The sequence below is a fragment of the Mustela erminea genome, chromosome X (assembly GCF_009829155.1).
Source record: "Mustela erminea isolate mMusErm1 chromosome X, mMusErm1.Pri, whole genome shotgun sequence".
Classification (NCBI taxonomy): Eukaryota; Metazoa; Chordata; class Mammalia; order Carnivora; family Mustelidae; genus Mustela; species Mustela erminea.
In genome coordinates, this window is record NC_045635.1 from 42,465,673 (window position 1) to 42,479,713 (window position 14,041).

General features: G+C 45.3%; 1 protein-coding gene and 1 pseudogene across 1 annotated transcript; one reads left to right on the forward strand and one right to left on the reverse strand.

Annotated features, from left to right (window-relative positions):
* The first annotated feature begins 710 nt into the window (after positions 1 to 710).
* Positions 711 to 9,253, forward strand: GLOD5 (glyoxalase domain containing 5). The gene is made up of 4 exons (XM_032330420.1): positions 711 to 1,033; positions 4,012 to 4,149; positions 6,518 to 6,673; positions 8,410 to 9,253. Exons 1-4 carry the CDS (start codon positions 992 to 994, stop codon positions 8,533 to 8,535), a joined length of 462 nt encoding a protein of 153 aa, XP_032186311.1. The 5' UTR covers positions 711 to 991; the 3' UTR covers positions 8,536 to 9,253.
* A 1,884-nt stretch (positions 9,254 to 11,137) lies between these two features.
* Positions 11,138 to 11,922, reverse strand: LOC116582734 (annotated as a pseudogene).
* Positions 11,923 to 14,041: the final 2,119 nt, after the last annotated feature.

The window sequence follows — 14,041 nt, forward strand, 5'->3', positions numbered from 1 at the left end:
GAGGGGGAGGTGAACCATGAGAGACTGTGGACTCTGAGAAACAATCTGAGGGTTTTGGAGGGGCGGGGAGTGGGAGGTTGGGTGAGTCTGGTGGTGGGTATGATGGAGGGCACCGATTGCATGGAGCACTGGGTGTGGTGCGTAAACAATGAATTCTGGAACACTGAAAAGAAATTTTTAAAAGAGAGAGAGAGATCCTGGCTCAGAAACAGATCCCCAAAGCAGTGGTCACACCCTAACTCAGACAGCTTTTAACTTCACACACTGGACACAAACTCTGACTCCCAAACAGAGCAGAGCTCTCACACTCTGGGGACACAAACTTCCATAGACCAGAGGCTATGGTAGAGTAAAGATCTCCCCACCATACTTGGGATGGGTGGTTTTTCTGTGTTATTACAAAGTAACCCCTTACATATACACCTTGTAATAGACTGAAGGTTTGTGTCCCCCCAAACTCATATGTTGAAGTCTCAGCCCCCAAAGTGATGGTATTAGGAGGCGAAGCCTCTGTGGGGTGGGGGTGATCAGGGTTTGGATGAGGTCAGGAGAGTGGGGTCCTCATGATGGGGTGAGTGCCCTTACAAGAAGAGACCAGAGAGCCTGCTCTTTCATTCCACTGCATGAGGACACAGAGAGAAAGTGGTCATCCTCAAGCCAGGAAGAGAGACGTCACCAGCCGCATGACCCTGTGACCCTGCTGGCACTCCGATCTCAGACTTCTGCCCCCTAGAACTGTGAGAGAGTTCATTTCTGTTGTTAAAGCCCCCCAGTCTGTGGTACTTTGTTATGGTGGCCTGAGCTAACGAAGTCAGACCTCAAGCTTTTACTTTCGGGGCCCTGAGTTGTCAGAGTCCTTGTACTTGTACTGTCTGCCTCTGTCACCACCAGCATTCCTCAGCCTGTGGCTCTCCCATTCTTGCCCCTTGGTCTCTGGGCATGGAGCCAGAGGGTTGTCCGGAGGCTCCAGGGCAAGGACACCTTGCCTGCCATGCTGCCAGCCAGGATGTGGGGTCGAACTTTCCAGAAGCAGGTGAGTAGCTGGGTCTCAGGGGCTGGGGCATGGGTGTTCACACCAAGGCTGGGCAGCCCCCAGCCCAGGCCTGGTAACCTGCTTCCCTCCTTTGTGGGCTATCCTGGGGTGCTGACATTCAATTTCCCAACCTCCTGTCTCTTTCTCTTTCAAATACAAGCAGAGGGCAGCAGAGGGCCACGGAAAGGCCCTGTTCTAACACGCTCAGACAGCAACATGTCTGCAAGAACGGGCCTGGGCTGCAGACTGACCGCTCTGCTCCCTCAGGGTGACTCCAGGAAAGTCCTGACGGGGCAGTGCGGGAAGGGACCAGGAAACTGGGCACCGATCTTGAGGTTCACCCTGAAGGAAACCTTGAATAGGAAAGTTGAATAGGAGGGCCTCGTGTCTGGGCAATCTATTATAGAGAGTCACTGTGAGGAATAAAATGTATTTTGTGTAGTGCTTAGAACAAGGCTTGGCACAGAGTAAGTCTTACATGATTCCTATGTCCTGAGGATCCTTTTATAAACCAGCCTCCCTAATGTTACGTCAACAACCCCGAACTATCTGTCCCTTGTCTTCCCCGTCTGTTCATCCCTCACTCACTCTTGGATTTTGAACCACATTGGCCTTCTTCTGGTTCTTTAAGAGAACCAGCCCTGCTCATCCTTGAATTTGTAAGGATGGAGCATTTTGCCTGCAAAACAGGATCTGGGGAGTGAGTCTAAGCTTGCAGGGCATTGAAAAATGGGAGGAATGGATTGAGTTGATTTCCAATATACTACTAAAATTGCGAGGGTGGCGGGTTGCAGCTAAAGCACTGCGTAGGGGGAAATCTATAGTTCTAAATGCATAGATCAGGAAAGTTGAAAACCAATGAGTTAAGCTTCCATATCAGGAAGGTGGAAAAGGAACAGCAAATTGAACCCCGAGAAAGTGGAAAGAAGGAATTACAAAGATAAGAGCAGAAACCGGTGAAACAGAAAGCAAGCGTCCATTGGCTATGGTAACAAGGTCATAACTTGGCTCTTTGAACACATTAATAAAATATTAGTGATTTCTCTTTTCTCTAAAGCAATTAAGAGAAAAAAAATAAAGCACCAATATCAGGACTGAAAAGGGGATACTGTGACAGATCCTACAGACATTAAAAGGTTTTTAATATATAACTTTATTTTCAATGGAGTCCAAAGGTCAATTTCTCATTCTACTGCTTGTGTGTTCCCACGGATCCTCTGTATCCATGAGGACAGCAGAGCTCAGCAACTTTGCTAATGCTTCCTCCACTGATAAGACTAGAACTGCACAGTGTTTTTTTTTTAAGCTGGGCCTCAGTGCAATCAATTGTTCAAAATGTCATGGTTTGAATGGAATTGAACACAGTGGAATGAAATGAATAAAATAGTATAGGGTGGCACAAAATAGGATAGGATAGGAGAGAACAGAAGTCAGACTTTGTGCTAGGCACTGGACCTAATTGTTGTAGTAGATATCTACTAATTGAACAAATATTATTGAACATCTGCTAGTTGTTTGGGACACAGTGGAGAACAAAACAGAGAGAAATCTCTGCCCTTATGTACCTTATCTCTAGTTGGAGAGACAGATATTAGCATTGCGTTAGATATGCATAAGGCTCTGTGGCCAAAGATACAAAGATGGTTCTTATGAGGAACAGGCAAAGAGGCAATGTAGCTCGAGATGGATGAGGCTGTAGAGACTAGGGACCATGCTAGGGAGTCTGAAATTCAACAAGATGACCCCAACAACACCATCATCATCACCGTGAACTCTTACACTACTTGCTATGTGCCAGGCATTGTTCTAAGCCCTTAAAAATCCAACTGTTTTTTTAAGTGGTCAGGATAATCTTCTATGTCTAAAATCATGCACATTTTACAGAAGGGGAAACCAAGGCATAGAGAGATTAATTAAACATCAGTCTGGGTCCCAGGGTCTCTTCTTTTAACCATAATATTCTGCTACAGTGCCAGACCACACCTTATATTTCTGTAGCCAATGTCGTATAAATATACAAATTACTAACGAATGAAAATCAAGCCTCTGCCTTCAGCTCATGTCATGATCTCAGGGTCCTGGGATCGAGTCCCACATCAGGCTCTCTGCTTGGCAGGGAGCCTGCTTCCTCCTCTCTCTCTCTGCCTGCCTCTCTGCCTACTTGTGATCTCTGTCTGTCAAATAAATAAAATCTTTTTTTAAAAAAAAAAGTGCAAATCAAGAGAAAGATCAGATGGGAAGTGTGCTGAGGGGAGGAAGTAAGAATGGGGGAGGTGTTGTCTTCCTACTGGGCTTCAAGGTGGATCTGTAAACACACATGCCTAGAAACATTTATATCATCTGAGATGCTCCCTTCCTGTCCTGGCATAGCTAAGGAGTGAGATAAAGGGGACTGGGTTAAACTGGCCAACAGAGGGCTTGTAATCATAAGGTTGGGCCTCCTCTGTGTCTTGTCATTCCTTGCAAAAGAGAAGAAATCCAGCTTGGGGACAACAAGAGAGGGTTTGGTCTTGGTCTTCATCTTATCCCTTAACTTCATCTCTATCTCTCTACAAGGGGAAAGAGAACAAGAAAACAGTACAGAGTAGTCATGGCAGACTCTTATGAATCCATACATGGGTGGTAAGTTTCAACTCAAGTGGGCGCTCGGGTGGGTCAGTCAGTTAAGCATCTGCCTTTGGCTCAGGTCATGATCCCAGAGACCTGCATCAGACTCCCTGCTCAGTGGGGAATCTGCTTCTCCCTCTCCCTTTGCTGCTTCTCCTGCTTGTGCTCTTGCTCCCTCTCTCAAATAAATAAAAATCTTTTTTTTTTTTTAAAGACTCTACTCAGTTTCCTCCCAGGACTTTCCCTTAGAAATGGGCTTGAGGAGGAAGTATGGTCCTTGTGGAGATGAGGGGAAGGGAAGAGAAGGAAACGGGAAACACGGGTGTGACCAGTGGCAATGTGAACTCTTTTGAACTGTTTTCTTTTTTAAGTCATGGAGGAACAGCAGTCAGACTCTTTCACCATGCCTTATCCAAAGAATTGACCACATTGTGATGACAGTAAAGAGTATCAAAGACACCACCATGTTTTATTCCAAGATCCTGGGCATGGAAGTCACAACTTTCAAGGTACTCACTTTCTCAAGTACAAACTGCAAGTGAAGTAGAATTTGGTTATAATACACTTAATTCCTCCCCCTAAAAACACCCCGCAGGAAATCTGTGAGGCAAATTGAAAGGATCAATGTAGAGATTCCAAACTCTGAAGGCAAAACTTCCAGAGAGAGAATTGAGAAAAAGAAGGGGAGGTAAGTGCCATAAAAATAATGCAAGAGAATTTTCCAGTCTTTAGCCAGAAAGGGTTAACTAAGTATCCAGCACATTAGATATGTTCTTATGAAATTATAGAACATCAAAGTGGAAATGAATATCCAAATCCTCAGATCTTTCAAAGAGGTTAAAAAGAAAAGTAGCTCAGTCAATAGAGCATGCCACTCTTGATTTCAGGGTCATGAGTTCAAGCCCCACACTGCACATGGAGCCTACTTTAAAAAAAAAAAAAGAAAGAAAGAAAGAAAGAAAGAAAGAAAGAAAGAAAAAGAAAAGAAAAGTAGTTCAATGATATAGGGAAAAGAAATAAGCAGATACCAAATTGCCTAAGAGTCAGAGACCAGAAGGCAATAGAACAATTTCAAGATTTTGAGGGGAAATTCTATGTCCAGCCAAACTACTAACCAAGGTGAGTATAGAATAAAACATTCTTAGAAATATGGGGGCACCTGGCTGGCTCAGTCTGTAGAGTATGTGACTCTTGATCTCAGGGTTGTGAGTTCGAGTCCCATGTTGGACTTACAGTTTCCTTTAAAAAATCATAGATATAGAGTCTAAAACTTTGCCCACTTGTTTTGAAAATTACTCAAGAGCATGCCACATCAAAGCAAGTGATTAAGCCAGGAATAGGGAAGACATCAAAGTCAGGGCACAGCAGGTCCCAAGAGGAAGATCCTAGAAAGATGCCTAGAAAGATGCCTCAGTCTGGTTTGGAACAAGTGGCGGGGGGAGGTCCCAAGAAAGAGAGCGAGCCAAGGAAAAAAAGTGAAATAAGGTCATTTTATGATAGAATGGATGTGGCATCAGCCATGGTGATAGAAGAGAAAGAAACAGGAAAATGATAAAAGGAAGAGAAGAGGTGGAGAGGGAAGGCACATGAAGAGGACAGGAGGGCCAGTGAGACATTAGCTGTAGTTCATCTATCAAAACATAAAGATGTATGTGTGTCTTTTAAAAATTATAAAGGAACTAAAAGAGGAACTACAAGTGATGACAGAATTCTATTGGGAAGGGTGGTAATATGGATGAGCTAAATTCTTGTTTATCAGAGCAGGGAGAGGAGTGAAAATTCCTAAATCAATTTGCTAAATCAAGAAAATGTCTGAAGTTGCCCATTATCAGTCACCGACTGTGTCTGGAGGTACATAGGAGAAAACTCAATGAACAGTGGGTGAAAGAAGATTGAGTTTTCTTTTTTTTTCTCATTTAACAACCTCTGTAGAAAGTTGGGGTTCATGCAGAGGCTGGGAAGGAGGAGGACATGAATGGCAGAGAACTGCCAGCTCAGGGGGACTGGGAGGTTTCCAGAAGCTCCACCCACAACCTCTGCTGCCATCTCATTGTCCAGTCCATCTTACATGGCTGACCCCCGCCAAGGGATGCTGGGAAAATGTAGGCTTTTTAAGCTGCGCACACAACTGACCCCATTGAAATTTGGGGTTTTTATAAGAAAAAAGGGAGAAATACACATTTTATTGTACACTAAATAAATGTATATTAAGAAAAATTGCTGTCTCTGCCATGGGCAGCATTTACATATTATTTGAAGATAATGCAAATAATTTCCAGAAGAAATACACACACACACACGCACACGCTGAAAGCAGTTGCTTCTAGGGAATGAGACTGGACTGGGATGGGGCAAAGGGCTGTTGTTTTTCATTAAAAGCCCCATTGTAGGGGCTCCTGGGTAGCTCAGTCATTTAACTGTCTGCCTTCAGTTCAGGTCATGATCTCAGGGTCCTGAGATTGAGTCCTGCATCGGGCTCCCTGCTCAGCGGGGAGTCTGGTTCTCCCTCTGACCCTCCCCTGTCTTGTGCTCTCTCTCTCTCTCATTCTCTGTTTCAAATAAATAAAATATTAAAAAAGAAGCCCCATTGTACTTTGTTTTAACCTTGTTGGGGTAGGGAGGTGGCTTTGTCTCGTGCTCACCTTGGGGGTTTACTTCTTGGTTGTTCTTCCTCCCCAAATAGGGTGACCTGATGGTTAAGCATCTGCCTTTGGATAGGACCATGATCCCAGGGTCCTGGGATCAAGGCCCACATCAGGCTCCCTACTTAGCGGGGAGCCTTCTTCTCCTTCTGCCTTCTGTTCTCCCTTCTTGTGCGCGCTCTCTCTCTCTTTCTCTCTGTTAAATAAATAAATAAAATCTTTTTTAAAAAAATAGGGTGACCGGAAAGCATTGTGCTTTGGAGAACAGAAATTGAACCTCCATGAGGTGGGAAAGGAATTTGAACCTAAATCTGCTCACCCAGTTCCCGGCTCCCTGGATATATGTCTGATCACAGAGACACCTTTGGAGGAAATGGTCCAGCACCTTAAGGTGAGCTGGACATCCGTTCTTTTCTAGAAAGCTGTGTCTGGTCCTGAGGAAACAGAAGCATGACCCCGTCAGGTCTTCCTCAAATTTCAGACAGAACAAGTTTCCTCACTTCCAGATAATGCTTGTACACAACTGTTTGCTCATTATTTCTGTCGACATCATTGTTTCATGTAAACAAATCTATTATAAAGGGAAACATTATATCCTTTAAAAAAAAGATTTTATTTATTCATTTGAGACAGAGAGAGCATGAGCAGGGAGAGAGGCAGAGAGAGGAGGAGAAGCAGTCTCTCTGCTGAGCAGGTTGCCTGATGTGGGTCTTGATCCCAGGACATCTGAGCCAAAGGCAGATGCTTAACCATCTGAGCCACCCAGGCGCCCCACATTATGTCATTCTTGTAAAAAAAAAAAGCTATAAACTTAAATTCTTTTTACAGAAACGCATTTCTGTAAAAGGCAAAAAGTTTGACCAAGTACATGAAAAGCTCATTATATCTTGGCACAAAGGGAAGTTAACTTGTGAAAACAAACAAACAAACAAACAAACAGCTATAAAAACACCAGTCGTGGGGCTCAGTCAGTTCACCACCTGCCTTCAGCTCAGGACATGATCCCAGGGTCCTGGGATAGAGCCCTGAGTTGGGACCCTCTGCTCAGCGGGGAGTCTGCTTCTTCCTCTCCCTCTGCCCCTCCCCCTGCTAATATTCTCTCTCTCTATCTTGCAAGTGCACATGCTCTCAAGTAAATAAATAAAATCTTAAAAAACAATAACAAAAAACCCCCAACAGTTGTTAGATTTTATCCACTTCCTTTCTCTGAACACTCTGGGCCTGACATTACAAAGGAAGATTTGGCAGTTGAGGAGGTGCTAAGGACTTGTTAGCATCCACCAGAGGTTTTCTTCTTGGTATAATCAGAAGGTTTGAAATGTGGGGCACCTGACTGGCTCGTCAGAAGAATATGCAGCTCTTGATCTCGGGGTTGTGAGTTTGAGCCTCACACTGGGTGTAGAGATCACTTCGTTTAAAACAAAAAACAAAAAACAAAAAAAGAACGGATTTTTAAAAAAATTTGACAGACAGAGATCACAAGCAGGCAGAGAGGCAGGCAGAGAGAGACAGAGAAGCAGGCTCTCCGCTGAGCAGAGAGCCCGTTGCGGGACTCGATTCCAGGGCTCTGGGATTATGACTTGAGCCGAAGGCAGAGGCTTTAACCCACTGAGCCACCCAGGCGCCCCAACAAAATGGATTTTTTAAAAAAGGATTGAAATAGGATTTAAAAGGGAATATTTAATTTTGTGTCCCTCTAACACTCAAAATGATTTCATGTAAAGGAAGCATGACTTCTCCTTTTGGGGAACACAGATTAAGATCTTGTATATAATCTTCCTTCGGAAAGTATCAGTGAAAAAGGCTAATTTGGAAGTAGAGTGGAGAAAGCCTAGGGATTAAGAGCATGGATTTTGGTCCAGACTGCCTGGGTTGAATTCTGACTGCCACTTACTAGATAATACTAGGTACTATTATCATTCCACTTTACAGATGAGGAAAGTGAGGCACAGAGCAGTTAGGTACTATGCCCCAGGCCATGCGGCTGGTCTGTGGCTGGAGCAGAGGGAGGGAGGGGCGAATGGCAGGAGTTGAAGACAGAAAGACATCAGGGACCTTCTGGGGATTAAATTTTGGTCTCACCTATGTACTATGATGAATCACTTTTGCATTCTCCTCCCACTTCAGGCTTGTGAAGTTCCCATTGAGGAGGGTCCGGTCCCCAGAACAGGGGCAAAAGGACCCATTATGTCCATCTACTTCCGAGACCCTGATGGAAACCTAATTGAGGTGTCTAACTACATCTCCCCATGATTCAGGGCTGGCCCTCCTTCATTCTGTTCCCTGCCATGTCTCCCTCTCCCTTCCTTCCTACAAACTCTCACCTAAGCCCAGAAATCTCCAAGGACCTGGGCATTTCACTCTTCCTACTCTAGGGGGGTGGGTTGCTGATTTGGGTTGGGGACCAAAACTACCTGCCTGAATATCCCCCATCCACGGTTCCCCCTAATAAATTAATAACCTCTCAGTGAGTACGACCTCTTCATTACTATTGTCTCAGGGTTACAGAGGGATGTTTGTCTAGGGTGTGAGGTCTCTGTCTGGGGGCCAGTGACCAGTGTACAACATCTCTGGAGACCAAATCCAGGGCCATCCCCTTGGGATTCAGGGTCCTGACAGATTTCTCCTTGTTAGTGAGCCCAACATTTTTCATCCGTTTGGAATTCACTTCACCCCTTCCAAGTGCTGCCTGCTGTGTTCTCCAGCCCAGAGGCCCCGCTGAACTTCAAGATCTCTGTGAGTCCCATGGAAGCTTCAAGGAGTGCCCCAGATGACACTACCTCTTCCTGGAGTGTCTCCTCTGACCACACCCATAGGGTATGCAGTCCTTTCTACCTTTGGAACAGTTAGGTCCAGACTCGTTTCAATTGAGGCTCAGCTCTTGACAGAGCAGACAGACAAGGACAAATCTCATCTGTGTCTGTCCTCCCCCGCAACCAACACCATCCATTCAGTCAACTAATAAACACATATTGAGCACCTACTGTGTGCTTGGCCCTGTTCCAGACACTGGGGAGACAGAGTTGAACAGAAGAGATAAGCACATTCATGTTCGGGGAGCTGCTGTTCTAGTGGCAGAGAGAGAATAAATAAAATTAAGTAAGGAAAATATGAAGTATGTTAGAGAATGAGAAAGGCTTTCGGAGAAAAAGAAAACATGGAAAAGAGGAAACGCAGCTAAAAATTGCTGGGGCAGTTTCTGATGTGTAAGGGGACGGTCAGAGGACCATCTTCACTGAGGAGCCATTTGAGCGCGGATCCGAGGAGATGAGGGAGGGAGTGGCTCCAAGAGCTGAAGGAAGAGCAGAACAGGCAGAGAGCACCAGGGCCAAGGCCCTGAAGTGTGGCAGTGTGTGGGAAACAGTGAGGAGGCCAGTGCAGAGGCAGCGGTGAGTGTGTGGGGCGGAGGGTGGTGGGAGCAAGAGGTGAGGTCAGACGGCAGGTGGGGGACAGATCATGTAGCCTCAGAAGGAAGGGTCGTGAGTGGAGGAGGGCCACGATCTGACTCAGGATTTAACAGGCGCCCTTTGGCTGCTGTGAGGACAGTGGCTCTAGGGAGGAAGGCGGAAGCAGTGGAACCGTGATGGGGAGGCAACTGCAATGGCCTGAGCGAGCGATGCCGGTGCTCGCAGGGGAGGTGATAAAAAGTGGTTAGATTACGGAGAAATTCTGAAGACAGAGACAGAGACGAGTTTGCCAAGAGAGAAAATGTCAATTAGAGAAGAGGTCCAAGGGCATTTAGAGTTCTGAAACGAGGATGAACCAGCAAGCGAGGCAGGCAGAAAGGCAGAGGAAGTGTACGGCTTCCTGAATGAATGACGGATGAAGGAGCCATGTCTGAGGGTCTCCTGAGGTGAGTAAGCCCCTAGTCTTATGGACTCTGGTTTCAAAACGGCCCCCAGCTGGTAGTTCAGCCAGACCCTATGAGTGAACCCCCAAAGAGCCCCAAAAAGGCTGGGAAGAGAGGATATATCAGTGTGAGAGTTCCAGCATGTGAAAGGCTCTGCCAAAAGCTGTAGCGGGTCTCCTACTTTAATTTTTTTATTATTGGCTTAGTTTTACAATTAAATGTTTATTAAAATAATATAACCTGTGGGTACCTGGGTGGCTCAGTTAGTTAACCATCTGCCTTTGGCTCAGGTCATGATCCTGGGTCCTGGGATTGAGCCCCTTGTCAGACTTCCCGCTCGGTTGGGAGCCTGCTCCCCACCCCGCCCCCGCCGCCTGCCTCTCTGCCTACTTGTGACCTCTGTCTGTCAAATAAATAAAATCTTTTAAAAAAAGATTTTCAAACTCTCATTTGAAATGTCTCCTTGAAGAAAGATTGCTTTGTCTTAGAGCCTTTTGTTTCCTCCCCAAATTCACGTGAATTAGGTCATGCCCTAAGTCCAGAAGGGACTTCAAGGAATCGCTGTGTCAGTGGCCATGGGAGCAGGAGGCAGGGCAGGCAATGAAGGAGCCATTATCTGTAGGGCACTCAAAAACTAATACTGCCACTGACTACATCTGGTCTTTATTTTGTTATCACCAATGGCAGCAAGCCAGCAACGGCCAGTAATGTGGGTCGTGAAACCCTCCTCCCTGCCAAGGCAAAGGGCTGCTGCCACTGCTCACCCAGTCTATGCCCCTGCGCTTAGATATCCCTGCACCCGCAGCAGGCCCAGCAACCCCGCGGGCTGTACACAGACCTCTGAAATCTCCACCTTGGCCATCTCTTCGGTTCAGATTGCCACACGTTCTCCAGCCCATTCCTTTACCTTTGGCAAACATAGCTTGAATGGGCAAAATCATGTACACATAACAAATACACCCACAGCAATGCTTCTCTTCCTACAATTATGATAGTGCTCTCCAGTCAAGTCTCTTTTTTCTCAAGTCTCAAGTCCTTCTTGAGCCGGGGGTGATGGCCAGTGCTGCCACCTGTATACTAGCAGGCTTACCAGGTCCAGCTCTTGCTCGTCCTCTCTGGCCGGGCCGTCTGGCAGGCACTCGGTGGGGTAAACCGAGGGGTCTTTAACACCCAGCTGTATGCTGAAAAACTGTATGGATGGTATTACACTGTAACTTTGGGTGAAGGTTTCCTGGACAGGATAACACTCCGACTGTATAAATGCCAATCCAGGTTTCATATGAGCTAGCTGGCTTTCTGTCAGGCCCCCCACTCCCAGACAGCAATCCACTCCTGGGGCCCCTATGGAGTACTTGTCCTCAGTGGTGGCTTGCTGAAGAATGTCTAGAGGGTCCCAGGGGGTGTCAGGGTGATCTTGGAGCACTGCTTGGTGGCTTGCTCAATCTGAAACATCAATCTTTCCTTATAGAACAAAGCATATTCAAATAACCTCTTGCCAGGGATCAGCACCATTTGCTCACTAAGCACCCGTATGTACTGGCTGAGCCTGTCATAGGACAGCAGAGTTTGATGGTTGCTCCTGCTGTTCTCTGGGTACAGAACCCAGGGGGCTTCCCACTCCTGTGGCGCCTGGCAAGGGCGCAGTGTCCCTGGGGTGCCCCTGGTCCTGGCCTCCAGCGCTGGTGACCCCAGGCCACAGAGGCCACCTAGACTCAGAGGCCACCCAGCAGCCAGGCATCCAGGGCCCCCAGACCACACTTCCCGTCTATTTTTAAAGACAGCTTCTCTTGGACCCAGAGTCACATGCCTGGAGATAGATGATTTATGAAAGGAAAGAAGAAAGAAGTAGAAGGGAGGGAGAGAGGAAGGAAGGAATGAAGGAAGGAAGGGAGGGAGGAGGTGAGAGAGGGGGAGGAAAGGAAGGAGAGTGGATGGCAGATGGGTGAATGTATAAATGGGTACATAGATGGCTGGCTGGCTGGCTGGCTGGCTGGGTGGGTGGATGGATGGATGGACTGATATCTTCTGCCCCTGGAGAAACTTCACTTTTGTGTGCATAGAGAGAGGAATATCAGTTTGTAAATTGCAGATCTGCTGTAACACAGAAAAGATTGGAAACAACCCAATCTGCTCATGGGCATCTGGGTTGTTTCCAATCTTTTCTGTGTGATATATATATATATATATATATATATATCAACAATATATATTATAATATATTAATATAATATAATAATATTATATAATATATAATATGTATTATATATATAATATACATATTAACAATATTTAAACAAACTATGGTAGGGGCACCTGGATGGCTCAGTGGGTTAAAGCCTCTGCCTTTGGCTCAGGTCATGATTCCAGGGTCTTGGGATAGAGCCCCACATCGGGCTCTCTGCTCAGCGGGGAGCCTGCTTTCCCCTCCTTCTCTGCCTGCTTCTCTGCCTACTTGTGATCTCTGTCTGTCAAATACGTAAATAAAATCTTGAAAAAAAAATAAACAAACTACGGTATAGCCATTCCATGGAATGTCATATTCCATGGAATACAACTCAGCCATAAAAAGGAATAAACTCACAAGGCCAGCACTAACCTAATACCAAAACCAGATACAAGCACATCAAGAAAACTACAGACCAATATCTCTTATGAATATAGATGCAAAAATCATCAACAAAATACTAGTAAAGAGAATTCAGCGATATATAAGAAGGACTATACACCATGACCAAGTGGGATTTATCCCAGGAATCCAAGATTTGTTCAACATAAGGAAATCAATGTAATATACCATATTAATAAAGGACAAAAACCAAAAGATCTTCTCAACAGAGGCAGAAAAAGCATTTGACAAAACTCAACACCCTTTCATGATAAAAACACTCAACAAACTAGAACCAGATAAGACTTCTTCAAACTGATAAAGTGAATCTACAAAACCCTATAGCCAATATCATACTTAATGACAGAAGACTAAAAACTTTCTCCTGGATATCAGGAACAAGACAAGGATGTCCCCTCTTACCACTTTTATTCGACAATGTACTAGAGGTTCTAGCCAAGGAAATTAGGTTAGAAAAAGTATCCAGATTGGAAAAAAGAAGTAAAACTACCATTATTTGCAGATGACATGATCTTATACAGAGAAAATCTCAAGGAACCCACAACAAAACCATTATATACATATGAGCTCAGCAAGGTTGCCGGATACTAGATCAGACAAGACTTAATCATATTTTAATTTTTTGTTTTAAAATTTTAAAAAGATTTTATTTATTTATTTGGCAGACAGAGAGAGATGAGGAAGCAGGCTCCCTGCTGAGCAGAGTGCCTGATGTGGGACTTGATCTCAGGACCCTGGGATTATGACCTGAGCCGAAGGCAGAGGCTTTAACCCACTGAGCCACTCAAGTGCCCCTCAATCATTTTTTAAAAGATTTTATTTATTTATTTGACAGAGGGAGAGATCACAAGTAGGTAGAGAGGCAGGCAGAGAGAGAGGGAGAAGCAGGCTCCCTGCTGAGCAGAAAGCCCAAGGTGGGGCTCGATCCCAGGACCCTGAGATCATGACCTGAGCTGAAGGCAGAGGCTTAACCCACTGAGCCACCCAGGCACCCCAAGACTTAATCATATTTCTATACACTAGCAATGAACAATCCAAAGATGAAATTAAGAAAGCAATTCCATTTATGATAGCATGAAAAAGAATAAATTTAGTAATGTATCTAACACAAGATAGGTAAGACTTATACACTTAAAACTATAAAATGCTATTTAGAGAAATTAAATACAGGCTTCTGGGTGGCTCAGTCAGTGGAGCATCTGCCTTTGGCTCAGTTCATGATCCCAGAGTCCTGGGATCGAGTCACATATTGGGCTCCCTGCTCAGCAGAGAGCCTGTTTCTC

Coding starts and splice junctions, on each gene's coding strand:
- GLOD5 (XM_032330420.1), top strand. CDS start 992: ATGCTGCCAGCCAGGATGTGGGGTCGAACTTTCCAGAAGCAG. Junction 1,034..4,011: donor GTCGAACTTTCCAGAAGCAG/GTGAGTAGCTGG, acceptor TTCTTTTTTAAG/TCATGGAGGAACAGCAGTCA. Junction 4,150..6,517: donor TGGAAGTCACAACTTTCAAG/GTACTCACTTTC, acceptor TTAAAAAAATAG/GGTGACCGGAAAGCATTGTG.